Source organism: Scyliorhinus canicula, chromosome 9, assembly GCF_902713615.1.
Source record: "Scyliorhinus canicula chromosome 9, sScyCan1.1, whole genome shotgun sequence".
In the NCBI taxonomy this organism is placed as follows: Eukaryota; Metazoa; Chordata; class Chondrichthyes; order Carcharhiniformes; family Scyliorhinidae; genus Scyliorhinus; species Scyliorhinus canicula.
Genome location: NC_052154.1, coordinates 142,871,861 through 142,897,003, shown reverse-complemented (window position 1 = coordinate 142,897,003; position 25,143 = coordinate 142,871,861). Strand labels below are relative to the sequence as shown.

Genomic DNA, 25,143 nt, shown 5'->3' with positions numbered 1-25,143 from the left:
CCCCTTCCCCCTCCCCTTCCCCATTACCCTCTCCTCCTCCTTTCCTCTCTTCCCTTCCCCTTTTCCTCTCTTCCCTTCCCCTTTTCCTCTCTTCCCTTCCCCTTTCCTCTTTCTCTTCCCCTTTCCTCTCTTCCCTTCCCCTTTTCCTCTCTTCTTCTCCCCTTTCCCTCTCTTTCTCTCCCCTTTCCTCTCTTCCCTCTCCCTTTTTATCTCTTCCTGTTCCCTTTCCTCTCTTCCTCCCCTTTCCTCTCTTCCCCCTTCCCTTTTCTCTCTTCCCCCCTCCCCTTTTCTCTCTTCCCCTACACCTTTCTCCTCTTCCTCCTCCCTATTCCTCTCTGTCCTGCTCTTTCTATCTCTCTCTCTGACATGCTCCTTCTCTGTCCCGCTCCCTTCCTCTCCCCCTACCCCTCTCTCTTCTCCCTATTGTGCTATCAGTTAGAATTAAATATGGCAATATTAAGAACATTGACCTACCAGAAACTGTAACTAGTATTGAGAATATTTATCTTCTCTGAATAAATTAAATGCATTGTATTTTGCAAGTTATTTCTAATGTATGAAAGATCAAAACAATTCAGTGGTAAATTGATATTAATGCTTTATTATCAATCTTTTTTGCATTTACAGCTCCTTTAACCTTGCTGAGTCTATGGTCAGTATGAGTGAGCAGATCTGTGTGGAAGTAAATAACTGCTTATCGCAACATGGTTTCTCACTGTTACCTCCTGAGAAAGAGACAGTGTTAAAGGCCAAATCCAGGCAATATCTAGATCGGATAACTCTGTTCGCAAACTGATAGGTAAGACGATATTGTGCCTGTTAGGATCCCAGATGAGAACCCAACTATTTGCAATTTGTAAAACTGTGAGGACAGGTGACTGCACCATAGGAGTGATAACACTGACCAATAGGGAGATTTTATGTTTTTAAAATAAATTTAAAGTGCCCAATTCTTTTTTTCCCAATTAATGGGCATTTAACATGGCCTATCCACCTACCCTGCACATCTTTGAGTTGTGGGGGTGATACCCACGCAGACACTGGGAGAAGGTGCAAACCCCACACGGACAGTGACCCGGGACCGGGAGCGAATCCAGGCCCTTGGAGCCGTCAGACAGCACTGTTAACCACTGCGCCAACACGCCGCCCTAGGTATATTTTATGTTAAAACAAAAATTAAACACAGAATGATCCACATGAGCAACAAAGAAATAGATTTGTAGATAACAGTTACAACGGTTCTTAAGCAAAAGTAAAAAACTTTAACTTACTTCGTACACCTGCTGCTATATATTCCAATTAAGCAAATCAATATAGTTCTTTTTAAATAAATTTAAAGTACCCAATAATTTTTTCCAATTAAGGGACAATTTAGTGTGGCCAATCCACCTACATAGAACATAGAACGATGCAGCGCAGTACAGGCCCTTCGGCGCACGATGTTGCACCGACATGGGAAGTCAAAAACTAAAGGCCATTTAACCTACACTATGCCATTATCATCCATATGCTTATCCAATAAACTTTTAAATGCCCTCAATGTTGGCGAGTTCACTACTGTTGCAGGTAGGGCATTCCACGGCCTCACCACTCTTTGCGTAAAAAACCTACCTCTGACGTCTGTCCTATATCTATTACCCCTCAATTTAAGGCTATGTCCCCTCGTGCTAGCCACCTCCATCTGCGGGAGAAGGCTCACTGTCCACCCTATCTAACCCTCTGATCATTTTGTATGCCTCTATTAAGTCACCTCTTAACCTTCTTCTCTCTAATGAAAACAACATCAAGTCCATCAGCCTTTCCTCATAAGATTTTCCCTCCATACCAGGCAACATCCTGGTAAATCTCCTCTGCACCCGTTCCAAAGCTTCCACGTCCTTCCTATAATGAGGCGACCAGAACTGTACGCAATACTCCAAATGCGGCCGTACCAGAGTTTTGTACAGCTGCAACATGACCTCATGGCTCCGGAACTCAATCCCTCTACCAATAAAGACCAACACACCATAGGCCTTCTTCACAACCCTATCAACCTGGGTGGCAACTTTCAGGGATCTATGTACATGGACACCGAGATCCCTCTGCTCATCCACACTGCCAAGAATTTTACCATTAGCCAAATATTCCGCATTCCTGTTATTCTTTTCAAAGTGAATCACCTCACACTTCTCTACATTAAACTCCATTTGCCACCTCTCAGCCAAGCTCTGCAGCTTATCTATGTCCCTCTGTAACCTGCAACATCCTTCCACACTGTCTACAACTCCACCGACTTTAGTGTCGTCTGCAGATTTACTCACCCAACCTTCTGTGCCCTCCTCTAGGTCATTTATAAAAATGACAAACAGCAACGGCCCCAGAACAGATCCTTGTGGTACGCCACTCGTAACTGAACTCCATTCTGAACATTTGCCATCAACCACCACCCTCTGTCTTCTTTCAACTAGCCAATTTCTGATCCACATCTCTAAATCACCCTCAATCCCCAGCCTCCGTATTTTCTGCAATAACCGACCGTGGGGAACCTTATCAAACGCTTTACTGAAATCCATATACACCACATCAACTGCTCTACCCTCGTCTACCTGTTCAGTTACCTTCTCAAAGAACTCGATAAGGTTTGTGAGGCATGACCTACCCTTCACAAAACCATGCTGACTATCCCTAATCATATTATTCCTATCTAGATGATTATAAATCGTATCTCTTATAATCCTCTCCAAGACTTTACCCACAACAGACGTGAGGCTCACCGGCCTATAGTTACCGGGGTTATCTCTACTCCCCTTCTTGAACAAAGGGACCACATTTGCTATCCTCCAGTCCTCTGGCACTATTCCTGTAGCCAATGATGACATAAAAATCAACGCCAAAGGCTCAGCAATCTCTTCCCTGGCTTCCTTGCCCCCACACCCTGCACATCGTTGGGGTGTGGGGGCAAAACCCACGCAAATCACTGGGAGAATGTGCAAACTCCACATGGACAGTGATCCAGAGCAGGTATCGGACCTGAGACCTCGGAGCCGTGAGACAGCAGTGCTAACCACTGCACTACCATGCTGCCCACAAACCAATATAGTTCAGATATCAATTATAAATAAAGTTACAATCAGATTTACTTGCATTTCTCTGTGCAGAGCCCTTGGAGAGAATCCTTCAGAAGCAAACTGAAAGATATTCCTTGGCAGAATAAAATCCTATGGCAAGCTGAAACTACAGACAGACCTGCTCTTGGCTTTAATTACATCATCTGTGACAAAAAACCGGTGCCGCCCCCTCACCAATCCTGCGGCCGGTGTGGGGCTAGCAGCGACGCCATGTAAAATTCCCGGCTCCCACAATATAAATGGCTGGAGAATGGCCGGGTCCGAGGCCGCAGGCGATGACCTGCAGCGGTCGCACCGTAAAACATGGTGCCGGTTGTGAGCAGACCCACCCTGCCAGATAGTGACCCCCTAGCCACCTCCCACCAGTCCCCCCAGCCCTCGCGGAAGCTCCCCCGGCCTGCAGACTGGCTCACGCCCGACTACCGCCACGCAGGATTTCCGACTGCTGAGACCACATGTCCCAGAGAGTGGGCAGAGCGTACAAAACCTGCGTCAAACTGCCGCCGCCCCCAATTGCGGTGTCAAAAGGAATTCTCCGTCCGATCGCTGATTAGGAAATATCTCTCATAAATTATCTACATCGCAGGGACCTGCAAGTGAAAAAATGTTTCCAGTAGCCACCTATCTGTAAATAATTAAATGCATCACAAGTTTATCAACAGATCACATCCTTTTAAAATCAAGGATTACCTCACTTTTAGGACCCCTTTCTCATAGCTTTAGCAGACATACTGGCTGTATGCATCGTAAACCCAAGTTTTTTAATAACATTAGTGCAAGAAATATAAAACATAACAATTTCTTACATTCATCACAAAGCTTAAAATATAGAGTAGTAATGATTTTACATTTTGCTCTCTGAACTGGCTGATGTTTAGCGATGGTTGTAAACTGACCTTGTTAAACCTGTTGGCTAACTAAATCTCTGAGCAATCGGGACCAAATGAGTCAGGTGTGTCATGTGCCCATGGGAATGTTGCTATACAGCTATACAGAGCAATGAAGTGAAATTACACTTTTTTTGGTTTAGTTCTTAATAAGAATGAAAGTGCCATCAGAAATGGAAAAGTATTAATGCTTCATGGTTTTTGTCTCATCTTCTCCAAAAGTACAATAATGGTGGTAGGAGTTCAGTCTCGTCCTGTTTAAAAGTTCAAAGTACCAGACAGGTTTTATTTTTCATATTAAATGTTTACATCTTTTCTCTTATTAAATTATTATTACTAGGCGCACAAAAAGATGGAATGGGAAAAAGGCAATTTGGCCCATCAAATTCAATCCGCCTAATCCACCCTTTTATGTATTCCATACAACAATTTAAACGGAGATCAAAGATTCCTATAGAATCTTATTTCACCATCTTGGATGAAATGTGAGCAAGGATTCAGAATATTTGCCCTGTTTAAAATCTATGCTGGCTCCTTCAAACGATTTTCCTTTTATTTAGATAGGTGGTAATTTCAATCTTAATTACAGACTATTACATCAAGTTAAATTTTCCTACCACATATACCTGGAATGGCCTAAATTAGCTCTGCCTCCTTTTTATCACACACCAACACTTAGTTCCCTGAAATGGAACCTATGGGGCTTGGTTCACCTCAGGATCCTCTGATATATACAATGGACCCTGGTGCTGGTCTTCCTTTCGACTAACTTATCTTCCTTTTATCCATCAAAATATCTCTCAACTCTCTCTCTAACCTCTTTCCCTTCAGGGCGCAGAATATGTTGTGGGTGGGGGACTTCAATGCCCATCATCAAGAGTGGCTCGGTAGTACCACCACAGACTGAGCTGGCCGGGTCCTGAAGGACATAGCCGCCAGACTGGGACTGCAGCAGGTGGTGAGGGAACCAACAAGAGGGAAAAACATACTTACCTCCTCCTCACCAATCTGCCTGCTACAAATGAACCTGTCAATGATAGTATTGGTAGAAGTGACCACCGCATAGTCCTTGTGGAAATGAAGTCCCATCTTCACATTGAGGATACCCTCCATCGTGTTGTGAGGCACTACCACCATGCTAAATGGGATAGAGTTCAAACAGATCTAGCAACTCAAGACTGGACATCCATGAGGTGCTGTGGGCCTCAGCAGCAGCAGAATTGTAATCAACCACAATCTGAAACCTCATGGCCAGGCATATCCCCCTGCTATACCATTACAACCAAGCCAGGGGATCAACCCTGGTCCAATGAAGAGTGCAGGAGAACATGCCAGGAGCAATATCAGACATATCGAAAAATTAGGTGTCAACTTGGTAAAGCTACAACATAGAACTACTTGTGCACAAAAAAGCATAGCAGCATGTAATAGACAGAGCTAAGCGATTGCACAACAAACACATCAGATCTAAGCTCTGTAGTCTTGCCACATCCAGCCATGAATGGTGGTGGACAATTAAACAACTCACTGGAGCAGGAGGCTCCACAATATCCCCATCCTCAATAATGGAGGAGCCCAGCACATATGTGCAAATAACAAGGCTCAGGCATTTGCAACAGGCTTCAGCCGAGTGGATGATCGATCTCCGTCTCCTCCAAAGGTCCCCACCATCACAGATATCAGTCTTCAGCCAATACGATTCACTCCACATGATATGAAGACACGGTTGAAATCACTGGATACTGCAAAGGCTATGGGCCCTGATAATATCCCGGCAACAGTACTGAAGACTCGTGCTCCAGAAAAGACCGCACCCCTAGCCAAGGATACAGATGCAACACTATCATCTACCCAGCAATGTGGAAAATTGCCCAGGTGTGTCCTGTATACAAGAAACACGACAAATCCAACCAAGCCAATTACCGCCCTATCAGCTTACACTCCATCAGCAGCAAAGTGATGGAAAGAGTCATCAACAGTGCTATCAAGCAGCACCTACTCAGCAGTAACCTGCTCACAGATGCTCAGTTTGGGTCACTCAGCTCTTGACCAAATTACAGCCTTGGTTCAAACATGGACAAAAGAGCTGAATGCCAGAAGTGAGGTGAGAGTGACTGCCCTTGACATCAAGGCAGCATTTGACTGAGTAGGGTGTGGTGGTATGACTAGGAGGTTTACGGTACCTCAGAGTAGTGCTGACATTGGTGCAGAGGACTCGCTGCCCATTGGCTCAGGCAGGTCATGTGTCTCTCTGCCAATTGGCTGAGGCTAGTCATGTTACTGCTCACCGATTGGCCGAGAGGCCGGTGGCCCCTCCTACGAGGCGGGGTATAAGAACCTGTCGCAGCCGGCAGTCGGCCTTCCTCTGAAAGTCAACTGCCAGGCACACAACTAGTTCATTAAAGCCTGATATTTGGAACTTCTTCACGACTCGAGTCCAATTGATGGTACATCAATTTAATGAACTCGAATTTTGAAATGGAGCTACGGATCAAGCCAGACTGCCTCCGCATCTGCCCGCATGCTACAAACGCATCAGCAACTTTTAAACATTGGCTGGCGTACTTCAACAGCTACCTCACCACTACAGACAATCAACCAACAAAGGAGCAGAAACTCCACATCCTCCACTCGTGCCTGGGCACCGCCGTTTACTCGATGATAGAGGATGAACAGGACTATGACGCAGCCATGGATCTCCTAAAAGGACATTTTCTCAGGCCAGTAAACCAAGTCTACGCGCGGCACCTCCTGGCAACAAGGCAGCAATTCCCCGGTGAGTCCCTTGACGAGTTTTATCGGGCCCTCATTGTCCTGGGGAGAAATTGCGCCTGCCCGCAAGTTACCGCGGCGGAGCACACTGAACTGCTAATCAGGGATGCCTTTGTCGCGGGCATGCAATCCCCTCAGATACGCCAGCGGCTCCTAGAAAAGGACACTTTGAGCCTCGTTGAGGCTCAGACCCTCGCATCCTCCCTGGATGTTGCCGACTGAAACGCCCGCACATATGCCCCTGGCCGCCCTTGGGCAACATGGCACGCAACTCCCCTCACCCCCGCCGATTCCGACCCCCCCAGGCCTGCGCTGCGGGACGCCCCGATAAGGCTACGGGGTCCCGCTGTTATTTCTGTGGCCAGGCCAAGCACCCACGCCCGCGCTGTCCTAAAAAGGGCCACTACTCCATGGTCTGCCAGTCAAAGTCGGTCGCTGCTGTTCCGTGCAGCGACCGCGGATCGCCCCCCACGCTTACCCAGGCCCCAGGTGGCCCGCAGACCTCCCCCCCCCCCCCCCGCTCCCAGCCACCACGAGTGGCCCACGGACGCCGCCATTTTGGGGCCCTGATGCCACGTGAGGGCCCCGGGTGCTGCCATTTTGGGGCCCCGACTCCACGTGCGGGCCCCGGGCGCCGCCATTTTTGGGTCCCAACTCCACGTGCGAGCCCCGGGTGCCGCCATTTTGGGGCCCTGACTCCACGTGCGAGCCCCAGGTGCCGCCATTTTGGGACCCCGACTCCACGTGTGGCCGCGGGCGCCGCCATCTTGGGTCGGCACGGAGGACCCCACCAGTGAATACTCCATGGGAGAAGACAACTCGGAGCTCCTGCCACGACTCGCTGCAGTGACACTGGACCAATCGCGGCCCTGCACGCTCTCCACGGCGACTACGCAAATCCTCCTAAACGGACACCAGATGAGCTGCCTACTAGACTCCGGGAGCACAGAGAGTTTTGTCCACCCTGACACGGTAAGACGCTGCGCGCTCCCCGTTCACCCGGTTAAGCACAAAATCGCTCTGGCTTCAGGTTCGCACTCCGTCCAAATCACCGGGTGCTGCGTAGCGGACCTTACGGTCCAGGGGAGGGTTTTTTAAAATTACAAACTCCTCGTCCTTCCCCGTCTCTGCGCACCGGCACTTTTAGGACTGGATTTCCAGTGCAACCTGCAGAGCTTGACCTTCAAATTTGGCGGCCCTATTCCCCCCCTTACTGTTTGCAGCCTCGCGTCCCTCAAAGTGGACCCCCCTTCTTTGTTTGCGAACCTCACCCCGGATTGCAAACCCGTCGCCACTAGGAGCAGACGATATAGTGCCCACGACCGGACCTTCATCAGGTCCGAGGTCCAGAGGCTGCAGAAGCAAGGAGTCATTGAGGCCAGCAACAGTCCCTGGTGAGCCCAACTGCTAGTGGTTAGGACTGGGGATAAAAACCGGATGTTCATTGACTACAGTCAGACCATCAACAGGTTTACGCGGCTGGACGCGTATCTTCTCCCCCGTATCTCCGACCTGGTTAACAGGATCGTGAAGTACAAAGTCTTCTCCACAGTGGATCTTAAGTCCGCCTATCACCAGCTGCCCATCCGCACGAGTGACCGAATGTACACTACGTTCGAGGCTTTCAAAGGGTTCCATTCGGTGTCACAAATGGGGTCTCGGTCTTCGAACGGGAGATGGACCGAATGGTTGACCAATACGGTTTACGGGCAACCTTCCTGTAACTCGACAATGTCACCATCTGCGGCCACGACCAGCAGGACCATGACACCAACCTCCAAAAGTTCCTCCGTACCGCAAAACTCCTTAACCTCACATAAAATAAGGATAAGTGCGTGTTTAGCACCGACCGTCTAGCCATTCTCGGCTACGTAGTGCGTAACGGAGTGATAGGCCCCGATCCCGAACGCATGCGCCCCCTAATGGAACTCCCTCTCCCCAACTCCCTCAAAGCCCTCAAACGCTGCCTGGGCTTCTTTTCTTAATATGCCCAGTGGGTCCCGAACTACGCCGACAAAGCCCGCCCCCTCATCCAATCCAACACGTTTCCTCTGTCGATGGTGGCCCGCCAGGCCTTTAGCCGCATCAAAGCAGACATTGCAAAGGCCACGATGCGGCTATCGACGAGTCCCTTCCATTCCAGGTCGAGAGCGACGCGTCCGATGTAGCTCTGGCGGCCACCCTGAACCAAGCGGGCAGACCCGTGGCCTTTTTCTCCCGGACCCTCCACGCTTCCGAACTCCGCCATTCCTCGGTAGAAAAGGAGGCACAGGCCATAGTCGAAGCTGTGCGATACTGGAGGCACTATCTGGCTGGCAGGAGGTTCACCCTCCTCACAGACCAATGGTCAGTGGCCTTTATGTTCGATAATGCACAGAGGGGCAAGATCAAGAACGACAAGATCATGCGGTGGCGGATCGAGTTGTCCACGTACAACTACGATATCTTGTATCATCCTGGGAAGCTCAACGAGCCTCCTGATGCCCTGTCCCGCAGTACCTGCGCCAGCGCGCAGATTGACCACCTCCGCACCCTCCACGCAGACCTCTGCCATCCAGGGGTAGCCCACTTCTACCATTTCATTAAGACCCGCAACCTGCCCTACTCCATCGAGGAGGTCAGGACTGTTACCAGGGATAGCCACATTTGCGCGGAGTGCAAGCCGCACTTCTACCGCCCCGAGCAAGCACATCTGGTACAGGCGTCCCGCCCCTTTGAACGTCTCAGCATGGACTTCAAGGGTCCCCTACCCTCCAACAACCGCAACATATACTTTCTAAGTGTGATTGATGAGTACTCCCGCTTCCCTTTTGCCATCCCCTGCCCCGACATGACCACGACAACCGTCATCAAGGCCCTCCTCTACATTTTCTCCCTGTTTGGTTACCCCGCGTACATCCACAGCGACCGGGGGTCCTTCTTCATGAGTGACGAGCTGCGTCAATTCCTGCTCAGCAGGGGCATCGCCTCTAGCAGGACGACCAGTTATAACCCCCCGGGGTAACGGGCAGGTCTGGAAGACCGTCCTACTGACCCTACGGTGCAGAAATCTCCCAATCTCCCACTGGCAAGAGGTCCTCCCAGACGCCCTCCACTCGATTCGGTTTCTCCTCTACTGCCACGAACCAAACACCTCATGAACGCCTTATTGTTTTCCCCAGGAAGTCGTCCTCAGGATCCCCGCTCCCGACCTGGCTGGCCACCCCCGGGCCCATCTTGCCCCGGAAGCATATTCGGGTGCACAGGTCCGACCCGTTGGTTGAACAAGTCCAGTTACTCCACGCGAACCCGCAGTACGCGTACGTGGAGTATCCCGACGGACACGGTCTCCCTTCGGGATCTGGCACCCGCCGGCATGCGGCCACAACCCCCCGCACCAACACCCCCCCCCTCCAGTCCCAACCGCCCCCAGTGCCCCCGCAACCCAGCGCACAGGAACCCCCTCCCCCGGCCAGAGCTTCATTAGCACCGACCAGGGGTACGGACACCGGACCACATCTGCCGCTCCCGGAGTCACGGACGACCACCGCTCCAACGTCACCGGCACCGCTGCGCAGGTCCAGCAGGACATTGAAGGCACCCATCAGACTGATCGAGTCGATTTGATGTTCCACTGGACTTTGTCGGACTCTTCGTGTTGTTCAGTGTTCCCTTGTACAATGTTGCATATTCCTTTTCGGTTTTTTTCTTGTTTTGTTTTGTTCCTCGTTGTTCATAAGTGCATTGTGTGCGGTATTGTTGTTCTTTTGCACATTCATCGCGTGCCAGTGGGCAGCCACCAGATATCTCGGCACACCTCGTTCTCTCTAGTCATACTACCAGTTCGACGCCGCCTTCCCCCCCTTCCTCTCCTCTCCCCCCCCAGGCTTCTTTCTCCACAAGGGGTGAATGGGGTGGTATGACTAGGAGGTTTACGGTACCTCAGAGTAGTGCTGCCATTGGTGCAGAGGACTCGCTGCCCATTGGCTCAGGCAGGTCATGTGTCTCTCTGCCAATTGGCTGAGGCTAGTCATGTGACTGCTCGCCGATTGGCCGAGAGGCCGGAAGCCCCTCCTACGAGGTGGGGTATAAGAACCCGTAGCAGCCGGCAGTCGGCCTTTCTCTGAAAGTCGACTGCCGGGCACACAACTAGTTCATTAAAGCCTGATATTTGGAACTTCTTCACGACTCGAGTCCAATTGATGGAACATCATAGGGCATCAAGGAGCCCTAGCTAAACTGGAGTCAGTGGAAATCAGGGGGAAACTTTCCATTGGTTGGAGTCATACCTGGCACAAAGGAAGATGGTTGTGGTGGTTGGAGGTCAATCATCTCAGCTCCAGGACATCACAGCAGGAGTTCCTCAGGGTTGCGTCCTCGGCCCAACCATCTTCAGCTGCTTCATCAATGACATCCCTTACATCATAAGGTCAGAAGTGGGGATGTTTGCGGATAACTGCACAATGTTCAGCACCATTTGCGACTTAAGATAATGAAGCAGTCCATGTCCAAATACAGCAATTCCTGGACAATATCCAGGCATGGGCTGACAAGTGGCAAGTTACATTCACACCACACAAGTGGCAGGCAATGGCCATCTCCTACAAGAGAGAATCTAACCAACCGCCCATGACATTCAATGGTATTACCATCGCTGAATCAGCAAAATCAACATCCTGGGGGTTACGATTGATCAGAAAATGAACTGGACCAGCTGTATTAATACTGTGCCTACCAGGGCAGGTCAAAGGCTAGGAATCCTACGGTGAGTAACTCACCTCCTGACCCCCCCCAAAGCATGTCCACCATCTACAAGGCACAAGTCAGCAGTGTAATGGAATACTCTCCACTGGCCTGAATCATAGAATTTACAGTGCAGAAGGAGGCCATTCAGCCCATCGACTCTGCACCAGCCCTTGGAAAGAGTTCCCCACTTAAGCCCACATCTCCACCCTATCCCAGAACCCCACCAAACCTTTTTAAACACTATGGGCAATTTAGCATGGCCAATCCACCTAACCGGCACATCTTCGGACTGTGGGAGGAAACCAGAGCACCTGGAGGAAACCCACGCAGACATGGGGAGATCGTTCAGACTCCACACAGACAGTGACCCAAGCCGGGAATTGAACCCAGGTCCCTGGTGCTGTGAAGCAACAGTGCTAACCACTGTGGTACCGTGCCACCGGATGAGTGCAGCTACAACACCACTCAAGAAGCTCAACACCATCCAGGACAAAGCAGCGCACTTAATTGCTCCCCCATCCACAAACATTCAAACGCTCCACCACCGACAAACATGTGTTTGTACCATCTTCAAGATGCACTGCAGTAACTCACCAAGGTTCCTTCGAAGCACCTTACAAACCCACGACCACTGCCATCTCGAAGGACAAGAGCAGCAGATACCTGGGAACCCCACCACCTGGAGGTTCCCCTCCAAGTCACTCACCACCCTGACTTGGAAATATATCGCCGTTCCTTCACTGTCGCTGGGACAACATCTTGGAACTCCCTCCCTTACAGCACAATGAATGTAGCTACACCCCAAGGACTGCAGCGGTTCAAGAAGGAAACTCACCACCACCTTCTGAAGGGCAACTAGTGAAGGGCAATAAATGCTGCCCTAACTATCCCGTAAATGAATTTTAAAAAAGGAAGCATGGTAGCACAGTAATTAGCACTGCTGCCTCACAGCGCCAGGGGTCTGGATTCAATTCCATCCTTGGGTGACTGCGTGGGTTTCCTCCGGGTGTTCTGGTTTCCTCACACAGCCCAAAGATGTGCAGGTTAGGTGGGATTAAGGAAATTGGTCGGGGAGAGTGAGCCTAGATGGGGTGCTGTTTCATTGGGACGGTGCAGACTCGATGGGCCGAATGGCTTCCTTCTATGCTGTAGGGTTCTATGGATAAAGGCTGATGCAAATTATTCATTAAACACCTTTAACATTTTTTGATCCTCACGGGCGGCACATTAGTACATGGGTTAGCACTGTTGCTTCACAGCGCCAGGGTCCCAGATTCTATTCCCGCTTAGGTCACTATCTGCGTGGATTCTGCACATTCTCCCTACATCTGCTTGGGTTTCCTCCGGGTGCTCCAGTTTCCTCCCACAAGTCCCCAAAGATGTGCTGTTAGGTAATTCGCACATTCTGAATTCTCCCTCTGTGTACCCGAACAGGCACCGAATGAGGCGACTAGGGGCTTTTCACAGTAACTTCATTGCAGTGTTAATGTAAGCCAACTTGTGACAATAAAGATTATTATTAACAAATTAACTATCCTTTCTTGTCTGGAATCCCATCTTGCTTTTAACAATTACTTTTTTCGTTTATACTTGTAGAATAATTGTTCTTGTAGATATTTTTTGACTTTTTTCCTGAAACTACTAAGTTGCTAAGAGTGGCATGAGAAAAACTTTCTTCTTATTTCATCACATCCCCATTTTCCTTTATTGTTTCTCTTCCAGTTCTCACAGATTCTTTTTGTCAATTTTAATTGAATTCTCTCTTTCGACATTATCGCACAGTAAAACTGCTGTTTGTTCCCTTTATTATGGGATTATACTTCATAAACTAGATGGTACAATTTTAAGGGGGCGCAGGAATAGAGAAACTTGTGTGTTTGGAAACAAATCTTTGAAAATGGCAAATTAAGTTGAATAAGGCTATTTAAATGTATTTTATTTACTTTTTAAAAATAAATTCAGAGTACGCAATTATCTTTTTTCCCAATTAAGGGGCAATTTAACATGGCCAATCCACCTATCCTGCACATCTTTGGGTTGTGGGGGTGAAATGCGTAAACTCTACACGGACAGTGACCCAGAGCTGGAATCGAACCTGGGTCCTCAGTGTCGTAGGCAGCAGTGCTAACTACTGTGTCACTGTGTTGCCCAATATGCAAATAGTATCTTTGGATTTATCAATAAAATAGACTCAAAAGCAAAGAAGTTAAACCATTACAAATACAGTCATTGGCTGCAGTAATTCTTGGACCCATAGTTTAGAAATGATGTCAGGGCAGCACAATGGCGCAATGGGTTAGCCCTGCTGCCTCATGGCACCGAGGTCCCAGGTTCGATCCTGGCTCTGGGTCACTGTCAGTGTGGAATTTTTGGACATTCTCCCCGTGTTTGCGTGGTTTTCGCTCCCACAAGCCAAAGATGTGCCGGGTAAGTGGATTGGCCACTCTTTTGAGGTCCACCAACAAAACAGAAGAAAGGAAAACAAACTGAGGGACAAAGCAAAAAAGGGCCGCTTCTGTTATGGGCACTGCCCGAACATAACAAAGATCAACGGAAACTTAAAAAACATCAAATAAAGGGTCAATAAAGCATCCCAACCCCTGTGGTGCCTACCGGGCACGGAAGGCCTCGCTGGTGCCCATAGACACCGCATGCTCCCTTTCCAGGTTCACCCGGACACTAATGTACCCGCGGAAGAGGGGCAGACAGTCTGGCCGGATGTCCCCTCGGTCGCCCGCTGCCTGGACCTATAAATCAGTAAGAAGTCTTACAACACCAGGTTAAAGTCCAACAGGTTTGTTTCAAACACGAGCTTTCGGAGCACGGCTCCTTCTTCTTCACCTGAAGAAGGAGCCGTGCTCCGAAAGCTCGTGTTTGAAACAAACCTGTTGGACTTTAACCTGGTGTTGTAAGACTTCTTACTGTGCTCACCCCAGTCCAACGCCGGCATCTCCACATCATGGACCTATAAATGGCATGCTTCGCCAGGCCCAAGAGCAGATTCACAAGCAGGTCCTCCGCCTTCCCCACCCCTCTCCGCACCGGGTGCCCATATATTAGGAGCATGGGGCTGAAGTGCAAACAAAACTCCAGCAAAAGATTGGTTAGAAAACTAAAAAGGGAGTACAGCCTAAAACATGTAACATGGACATGGTCCACGGTCTCCACAAGGCTGCAAAAATGGCAGGCTTCTTGGGAGTCCGTAAACCAGTGCAATCGGTGATTGTTCGGCACTGCTACATGCAACACCTTCCACCCCAGGTCCCCAAGATTGATGGGAAGGACTGCTCCATAGGGGGACCTCTAGTGGGGACCTCCGCCGCCAGACGGCAACAAGGCACGCTATGGCGTGTCCGGACGACGGGTGAGGGTAAGGAGGTGAAGGGTGTGCAGCAGCAGCCCGTACAGGAAACGCCACTGTGCAGTGCGAAAAGGCACAGAGGGTGTTTCCACGAGGCGGCTAGGATTGTGGGGCACCAGCCCCCAAAGGAGGTTTCGGGGCCTGGGACCAATGTGGAATTCCATCCGGGCAGGGGTTCGCCAAGACGGGATACCACCACACACCTGCGCGTCCTCCAAACCAGAGTGCCATCGGGTCTGAGCACGACCGTTTTGAGGTCTCGGGTGGCATTGGCTGCAAGCCAGACGTCCACTGCTGCACACTGTGCCAACTAATGGGGTGTCATCCAGCCCACTCCTCCGCCACCCACCACGTCCCCGATCCTGGTCACCCCGGAAGCCATAGCTCGCTTCTCCACCAGCCACTCAAAATGGTATTGGTGGAGGTGCGGATTCCTGAGCAACGGCTCCCTGACGACACCCACCACTCCTGACAAGGGGAGGGGGGGGGGGGTCTGCGGCACGAGGCGACCATGTTCTAGACTTTGATCAGGCCCTGGTAAAAGACGGGCAGCGCCTGCAGAGGGTAACGAATACCCTGCAGATCTATGCACGTCATAATTCAGGCCGTACACCTGGCGGAAGAAATGCGTCTCCAGGGCACACCATCGGGGAGGGGGTTCAATGTAAAGGTATCGTTGCAGGGTCTGAAGGCAGAAGGTTGCCACCTGGGTGTGAAGGCACACCAACGCCTGGCTGCCCTCCCTAAGCGGGAGACTCAGAACCTCGGCAGCGACCCAGTGCAGTCTCTTGTCCCAGAAGAACTCTAGAAGCCTCTGGATCTTTTGACAGTCAGGGGGAGGGGTCAAAGTGACCAGTCGGTACCACAACATGGAGGCTATCAGCTGGTTATGACGAGAACTCGACCCCTGTAAGACAGCACTCGGAGCAGTCCTGTCCAGCGTCTCAAGCGAGCGGTGACCTTTGTCTCCAGCTCCTGCCTGTTAGCCGGCCAGGATTCCTCAGCCGGGCAAAGATGGACTCTCAAATAGAGGAGGCTGGTCCTGCTCCAGGTGAAAGGCCTGAGCTCCTCTGGGAGGGGGACCGTCGGCCACGGACTGACCAGGAGTCCGGAACACTTGGCCCAGTTGATCCCGGCAGAGGACACGTCTGAGTACACAGCCTAGTGCACTCGCATCCTCCGCAGGTCAGCAGGGTCAGTGAACATGAGGAGCACGTTATCAGCGTAAGCCGAAAGGACCACCCCAATGCCCGGCCTGCGCAGAAGCAGTCCCGACAGCCTCCTCCGCAGGAGGCTCAGGAAAGGCTCCACGTAAATAGAATAAAGTTGGCCAGACTAAGGGCAGCCCTGACACACTCCTCTCTCAAAGCGAAGTGGCGCCTTCAGGGACCCATTAACCTTAACGAGACACTGCGTCAGTGTACAGAAGTCGGATCCGGGCGACAAATTGCGTCCCGAACACGAATAAATATTTGTGATCCACCCTGTCGAATGCCTTCTCCTGATCAAGGGACAGGAAGGTGTTTGACACACCAGCCCTCTGGGAATGGTGGACCAGGTCCCGGTCCAGATGAATGTTGTCATGGATTGTACGGCCCGGGACCGTGTAGGACTGGTCAGGGTGGATCATGTGGTTCAGCATGGTGCCAATGGCGCAAACTCATTGCCTTGGCGAAAATCTTGTAATCCGTGCTGAGGAGGGAGACTCCCCCCTCGCCACTCCAGGAGCCATGTGGCTTTGTCTCCCGGAGAGGTGTGGGTTTCTTGCTGGAAGCACGCCGCATACTTCCCGTCCTGGAGGACCGAGAAGTTCTGGAACCTGCGGAGCGCGTCCCTACTGCCGTTAATGTTGAGGCTAGCTATGGTCACCTCTATGTCAGTAGTAGAGTACTACGTTCACCTTTTCAGTGCTCAGAAGGAGCAGAGGAGCGCAGGCCCCTCTGCTCCCTCAGGAGTCCAGCAAGGAAAGATTTCAGCCAGCGCTGCTCAGAAGCGTCCGTGTCTTCCGCCTCTTTAACGTAGGCGCGGGAAGACCAGATGAGCAGCGCCAAGTCCGACCACGGGTTGAGGGCTAGCTGCACTTGCTTTCGGCGACCGCGGTTTGCACGCAGAAAATCCTGACGTTCCCCTCGGGGGATGAGGGGCGACTCGGTGTCAGCCATGAGGAAGTCCACCATCTCACTGCTGATGGACCCAAAATCATCCCCCGTGCCCCCCACTGAGGAACCGTCCTCCTCCGGGCAGTTGCCGTCTAGGACCGAGTCCTCCGCCACATTGAGTGTGGCGGACAGCACGGTCCCACCAACCAGCCCCGGGTCTGCCTCGATCCCACCCCCCGAATTGTTGACAGACGGGTCCCTCTGAGACTCTTCTTATTGTATCAGGCCAGAGGGAGTGGGCGGCTCATATCCCCCCTCCTCTTGCGATGCCGGGCCACCGGATAGACCCGGGGAAAGTTCCGGAATAAGCTCCGGGGTGGAGATGGGGACTGCCGGCATCGGAGGCTGGGATGGAGAGGGGAGGCGCTCCTCGCCACCACCACCCAATGACCCTGAGGTCAGGGAGCCGTCACAGCCTTCTGGCGTTGTAAAAAGGAACAGCTCTGGGGTGCAAAATGGCACCAGGCAGAAGGGGCCCTCGGGGGTCTCATTCGCACCCGGCCCCGAGGCGTCATGTTCGGGGGGCTGCAACAGCTCAGGGGTCAACAGATGATGGACGTTGTCTAATCTCTACCGGGGGCACGGTGTAATGTTGAGGAGCAGGGGTCAGGATGCCACCCACTCCGTTCTGAGGGGGGGTCATGAGTGGCGCCGGTTCCTGATGTTGCCGTGTTCTGTGCCGGCCTGGGAGCACGCACATCACCTCCCCCCCCCCCCCCCGCTGACCTGCGCCAAAATGGCAATGGGCCCAGTACCCGACACTGAGGCGTCAATGGGCCCGGGATGAGCTTGAGTGTCCACGGTGGCCCCCAGGCCTGAATTCTGGGTCGCAGGGGTCTCTAGGCTGATGGGGTCGGGGGTATTTGCAGCCGATCCTCGCCTTGCCTTCTTTCAGGCCTTGCGGCCTGGTGGATGCCATCCATCCTCCACTCCGACAGCTGACTGGCCAGTCTGCGCCAGCATGGTATCCCCCTGTAGGGTCGGGGTGGTAATGCCAATGGAGGGGGAGAGTCCAGCGGTGCCACTCGCAGCCACTTTGGTGTCAGTGGTGGCTTTGGCAGCGGGGCAATTCTTCCGCACGTGCCCCACCTTCTTGCAGGCGTGGCACCACACGGCATCTGCAGACCAGAAGATGCGGAAGGTTTCCCCGAGACTGCAGACCTCGAATCCCCCCTCCAATAAATCCTCCCGGGCCAAGTGGATGAAAGCCTGGCGCCTGAAGGAGTAGATGAGCCTGAGGGGGGCGTCCTTCAGGCCGAGAGGGAGCGGTGCTACCTCAGAACGAACGTCCCCCAGTAGTTGGAGGAGGAACTCAGTAGGGAGGTAAGGCGGGACATTGGACAATATGACCCGCTTGGCAGTGGCCTCAAGAAGGTCCACTGCCACGTAGGTCCTGCCCACCATGAGCCCCTTTTCTTTTTTAAAAATTGTTTTTATTAAAGCTTTTTCAAACAGAATTTTGACATAACTAATAACAGGAAAATATTTAACAAAACTAGGTGGCTGTTGTCATTATACAAAAAGAAAATATACATTGAAGAAACAGCCCCCCCCACCCGATTGCTGCTGACACTTTACTGCTCCCCTGGAAAGTCAAGGAACGGTTGCCACCGCCAGGAGAACCCCAGCAAGGACCCGCACAAGGCAAACTTTATTTGCTCCAGGCTGAGGAACCCAGCCATATCACTAACCCAGGTCTCCACACTCGGGGGTTTCGAGTTTCTCCACATTAACAGATCCGCCTCCGGGCTACCAGGGAGGCAAAGGCCAACACGTCGGCCTCTTTCGCTTCCTGCACTCCCAGATTCTCTGACACCCCAAGGATCGCTATTGTTGGACTCAGCTTCACCCGCATGTCCAAAATCTTGGACATAGCCCTCGCAAAGCCCTGCCAGAATTCTTTAAGTGTCGGGCATGCCCAAAACATAGAACATAGAACAGTACAGCACAGAACAGGCCCTTCGGCCCTCAATGTTGTGCCGAGCCATGATCACCCTACTCAAACCCACGTATCCACCCTATACCCGTAACCCAACAACCCCCCCCTTAACCTTACTTTTATTAGGACAGTACGGGCAATTTAGCTTGGCCAATCCACCTAATCCGCACATCTTTGGACTGTGGGAGGAAACCGGAGCACCCGGAGGAAACCCACGCACACAGGGGGAGGACGTGCAGACACCGCACAGACAGTGACCCAGCCGGGAATCGAACCTGGGACCCTGGAGCTGTGAAGCATTTATGCTAACCACCATGCTACCCTGCTGCCTCATATGGACATATGGACATGGTTCATCGGACTCCCTGAACACCTCGCGCAGCTGTCCTCCACCCCAAAGAACTTGCTCATTCTCGCCGTCGTCATGTGAGCCCGGTGTACCACCTTAAACTGAATTAAGCTGAGCCGGGCACATGACGAGGAAGAATTCACCCTGCCCAGGGCATGAGCCCACAGGCCCTCATCTAGCTCCTCACCCAGCTCCTCCTCCCACTTGCCCTTCAGTTCCTCCACTGTGGCTTCCTCCATCCTGCAGCTCTTGGTAGATGTCCGACACCTTCCCCTCTCCTCCTCAGATGCCAGACAGCACCCTGTCCTGTATCCTTCGAGGGGGTAACAACGGAAAAGTCCCGACCTGTTTTTTGAGAAAGTCGCGGACTTGGAGGTATCTGAAAGCATTTCCCGGCAGCAGGCTGGACTTCTCCTCTAGCGCCTTCAAGCTAGGGAAAGTCCCATCTATAAACAGGTCTCCCATCCTTCTAATGCCTGCCATATGCCAACCTTGAAATCCCCCATCTATCCTGCCCAGAGCAATTCTATGGTTGTTCCGTGTCGGGGTCCAAACTGAGGCCCCCTCCTCCTTCCTGTGCCTTCTCCACTGACCCCCATACCCTCAGTGTCGCCATCACCACCGGGCTTGTGGTGTATCGTGCCGGCGAGAGCGGCAGTGGTGCCGTAACTAGTGCCCCTAGGCTGGTGCCTTTGCATGACGCCGCCCCCACGCCGACCTCTCCTCCATTACCCATTTCCTAATCATGGCCACATTAGCCACCCAATAGTAGCTACAGAAGTTTGGCACTCCCCCCTCCCGACTGCGCTCCAAAAACAGCCTTTTAACTCGCGGGGTCTTGTTTGCCACACAAATCCTGTAATAATCCTGTTCATCCACTTGAAGAAGGATTTAGGATTGAAGATGGGAAGGCACTGAAAAACAAACAGGAATCTGGGGAGAACCATCATCTTCACAGCCTGCACCCTTCCCGCCTGGGAAAGCGGGAGCATGTCCCACCTTTTAAAGTCTCCCTCCATCTGCTGTGCAAGCTGAGATAGATTGAGCCTGTGTAGGGCATCCCAGTTCCTAGCCAACTGTATACCTTGGTAGCGAAAACTTCACTCCACCATCTTGAGTGGGAGCTCCCCCAGTCTCTCCTCCTGACCCCTAGTGTGGATTACAAATAGCTCACTTTTCCCCACATTCAACTTGTATCCTGAGAAGCTCCCAAAGTCCCTTAGGATCCGCACAACCTCCACCATCCCCTCTATCGGGTCCGAAATATACAGTAGCAGGTCGTTTGCGTAGAGGGAAACCCGGTGCTCCTCCCCCCTGGACCAGCCCCCCCCCCAGTTCCTTGAAGTCCTCAGTGCTATGGCCAAAGGCTCAATTGCCAGGGCAAATAGTAGCGGGGATAGGGGGCACCTCTGTCTCGTCCCTCGATGCAGTCTAAAATACTCCGACCTCAGCCAGTTCGTGGATACACTTGCTACGGGGGCCTGATACAGTAGCTTGACCCACCCTATGAATCCCTCACCAAATCCAAACCTACCTAACACTTCCCACAGGTACTCCCATTCCACCCGGTCAAAGGCTTTCTCTGCATCCATTGCACTACTTCTGCGTCCCCTCCCTCCGAGGGCATCATAATAATATTCAGGAGCCTCCTCACATTTGTGTTCAATTGCCTGCACTTGACGAAACCCATCTGGTCTTCCTCGATCACTCCCGGGATGCAGTCCTCTATTCTGGTAGCCAAAATTTTTGCCAGCAGTTTGGCATCCACATTCAGGAGTGATATCAGCCTGTAGGACCCACAGTAAAGTGGATCCTTCTCCCTCTTCAAAATGAGCGAGATCAATGCCTGCAACATCGTCGGGGTGAGGGTTCTTCTCTCCTTTGCCTCGTTAAAGGTTCTTAACAGGAGTGGGCTCAGCAGCTCTGAGAATTTCTCATAAAATTCTACAGGGAAGCTGTTCGAACCCGAGGCCATGCCCGACTGCATACTTGCTAGGCCCGTAACTGTCTCCTCCAATTCAATCGGGGCCCCCAGTCCCTCCACCAGATCTTCGTTCACCCTTGGGAACCTCAATTGATCCATAAATTGCTTTATCCCTTCCCCTCCCCTCGGGGGTTTTGACTCGTACAGTTTACAATAAAACTCCTTGAAGACTTCATTGATCTTCTCTGAGCCCAAGACCCTATTATCTTCCTTATCCCTCACTCCCCCGACCTTCGCCTCTCTCCTGCGAAGTTGGTGCGCTAGCATCCTACTTGCTTTCTCCCCATACTCGTAGACTGCCCCCTTCACCTTCCTCAGCTGCACCTCCGCCTTCCCAGTGGTCAGCAAATCGAACTCCGCCTGCAATCTCAGGCGCTCCTTTAGCAACCCTTCCTCGGGGGTCTCCGCGTACTTCCTGTCTACTCTAAGTATCTCTCCCACCAGCCTCTCCCTCTCCGCCCTCTCCCTCTTCTCTTTATGGGACCTAATAGAAATTGTCTCCCCTCTAATAACCGCCTTCATAGCCGCCCAGACCATTGTTGCTGTTACCTCCCCAGTGTCACTTGTTGTCACATAGTTTTGGATGCTCCTCCTTATCCGCCCACACACCTCATCATCTGCTAGCAGTCCCACATTCAGTCTCCAGAGAGGGCACTGCCCTTGCTCCGCCCCCAGTCGCAAGTCCACCCAGTGCGGGCATGGTCCAAGACCGCAATGGCCGAATACGCGACCCCCTCCACCCTCGGGATTAACGCCCTGCTCAACACAAAAAAGCCAATCTGCGAGTAGATGTGGACGTGGGAGAAAAAGGAGCACTCCTTCGCCCTTAGCCGCGCAAATCTTCATGGGTCCACGCCCCCATTTGATCCATGAACTCCCACAGGGCTCTGACTGCCGCCGGTCTCTTTGTCGACCTGGACTGAGACCGGTCCAGCGCCGGATCCAGGACTGTGTTAAAGTTCTCCCCCCCCACCCCCCTCCAAGTCCGGGATTTTACCCAACATGTGCCTCATGAATTTCGCATCACCCCAGTTTGAGGCACACAGGTTCACCAACACCACCCGGGCCCCCTGTAGCTTGCCACTCACCATTATGTACCTGCCCCCTTGTCTGCCACAATACTCCCTGCCTCAAATGCCACCTGTTTACTAACCAGAATTGCCACCCCTCTGGTCTTTGAGTCTAGTCCCAAATGGAAAGCTGGCCCACCCATCCACTACTTAAACCTCGTTTGGTCAGCGAGTTTTAAGTGCATTTCCTGTAGCATGGCCACGTCCGCCTTTAATCCCTTTAAATGTGAGAACACGCGGGCCCTCTTGAGGGGGCCCAGCAAAAAAAAAAAAATACAGTCCGTGCTCACACCCTTGGTCACCGCACTGAAGTAAGTGACGCTGGTTTAAAGAAGTCTTTGGGCTCAGCAAAATACAGTCTGTACTCCACCCTGGAACGACACCCAATGGAACCGATCTCCTCCCTGCTGGTGCAAGGGATCTTCAGCCCGGAAGGGGCCCAGCAACCACTCAATGTCTCCGTCCCGGAACAAGCTCACCAGATGGAATGAGGAAGGCCTGACAGTTGGGAGAACTGGGCAGGGCCGGGTCCTCAGCCCGAGAGGGTCCCAGCAAACAAACAGTACAAAGGGGCTTTACTCCCACCTTGCTTTTGCAGCCACCTTCCTGTTGTTGTTGTTTCTTCCCTCCTTCCTCTCTCCCTCCACTCTCCTCCCTATCTCTCCTTCCTGCAGGCAACTCAGCAACAGCCAGCACTCAGCAACAGACAGAGAGCAGCTGCAGCCACTGAAGGTGGATTGGCCATGCTAAATTGTGCCTTAATTGGAAAAAATTAATTGAGTACTCTAAATTTAATAACAAAAAATGATGTCAAGGCGTCAGTGAGGCTACAGAAGTGATTTGCTGTAATGGTAGCAGGGATGAGGGAATTGAATTACGTGGACAGCCTAGCAAAGCTAAGATTGTTCTCCTTAGAGCAGGGGTGGGCAAACTTTTCCGTGCAAGGGCCACGTTCAGAAATTCACAATTTTAAAGGGCCACATAGTATATTAAGTAAAATCATTAATATTTAAAATAGCCAAAATAAAAGGTTTTTAAAGATAAAAAAAGCAATTAATTTTTATTAATTAATATTTTAAAGTAGAAACTTCACATGAAACACATTTATTTGAAAAACAAAGTAACAGTAAGTAACAGAACAATGTCAATGAGAATGATGCATCTGACTGCAGTCATTTACCAGTTTGTGAAAATCAGGTGTCAAGTTGCTTGTGCTGATCCTTAACACTGACTGAAGATTTGAGTCTGTGAGAAGTGATCTGTTCTTTGACTTGTTAACTTTCATTATAGAGAAAGTCTGCTCACAAATGTAAGTTGATGCAAACAACACAAACATCTTTCTTGCAAATTTTTTAAGATTTTGAAACTTTTCTGAATGCAGAGATGCATAAAACTCGACCAGTGGTTTACTTTCAAACATCCTCTTTAAAGCGTTGTCGGCTTGCAAATCAATCAGTTCCATCTGCAGTTCTTCAGTAGCTGTTTCAATGTCACAGGCAAAAGGTGAGCTGAGCAAACCGAACTGTCCTTCAATTGCCTTGAAATCAGCAAATCTTCTGATAAATTCCTCTTTTAAAGCCATCAACTGGGAACTGTACTTGTGCGATAATGCTTGTGTAACTGCTCGTGTTTTCAACAGAGGAAAATGAAAAAAGGTTTGCTCATTCAGCTGCTTGATAAAAAGTTTGAGTTTCGATTGAAAGGCTTTCACTTCCAGATACAATTCATGAGCAAATACAGCTTTGCCTTGTAGTTTTGTGTTTAGCTCATTCAGCTTTTGCATTATGTCCACAGCAAATGCAAAATCACAAACCCATTCGTCACTCTCCATTTCCTTTGAAAAGTCACAAGAAATGTCTTTCATATTGAACAACAGGACAATATTTGCTTTGAGGTCCCACACCCTCTTTAGTACTTTTCCCATGCTTAACCAGCGGACATTTGTGTGGTACAGCACATCAGTAAAATCTGCCTCGATGTCTTCCAAGAAACTTCGGAATTGCCTGTGTTTCATTCCCCGTGCTCTTATTAAATTCACTGCACGCACCACTGGATCCATAACATGTTTGAGTTTTAAAGAAGATTTACAGAGGCTTTCTTGATGTGTGATGCAGTGAAAAGACAACGCACTGTGTGTGGAAAATCTTCTTTTATTTTATCATTCATCAACTTCACAAGGCCAGAATGTTTACCTGTGAGTGAAGGAGCACCATCAGTTGTAATACTTGCCAGTTTATCCAGGCTTAATCCAGACCTGATTAGACTGTTAATAACACTGTTGTACAAATCTTTCCAGTAACTGTGTCTTTGAGAGACTCCATAGATAACAATTCCTCTGTAATCTCAACGTTTTCGTCAATTCCTCTGATGTAAATGAGTAACTGAGCAGTATCCTGAATATCAGTACTCTCATCTAAAGCAATAGAAAACCACTGAAAACTACCACTGGCTGTCAACAGCTGTTCTTGAATATTCACTGCAATTGCATCTATGCGACGAACAATAGTTCTTCGTGAGAGAGATATGGCTTCTACTTTTGACTTAGCTTCAGGACACACAACACTGACAGCATCAACCATGCAATCTTTAATAAATTCTGCTTCTGCAAATGACTTGTTTTGCTTTGCAATTTTATTGGCCAATACAAAACTTGCCTTGGTCGCGTTCCTTTGTAAAGATGACGTTTTCTCAAACACAGTTTACTGTTGCTTCAAACTTTTTACCAGACCAGTTGCTTTCTTTTGCAGTTCTTGCTTTGATAAATTGTGTCCAAAGTTAGCGTGCTTGGTT

The 25,143-nt window shown here is 50.8% G+C and overlaps 1 protein-coding gene across 1 annotated transcript in view; it reads left to right on the top strand.

Annotated features, from left to right (window-relative positions):
- LOC119971758 (T-complex protein 11-like protein 1) overlaps nt 1–25,143 on the top strand; it is a 128,612-nt gene that overhangs the window by 98,878 nt on the left and 4,591 nt on the right. Inside the window, 2 exon segments of the mRNA XM_038807816.1 lie at nt 628–740; nt 743–799. Coding sequence (XP_038663744.1) covers nt 628–740; nt 743–799 — 170 coding nt within the window.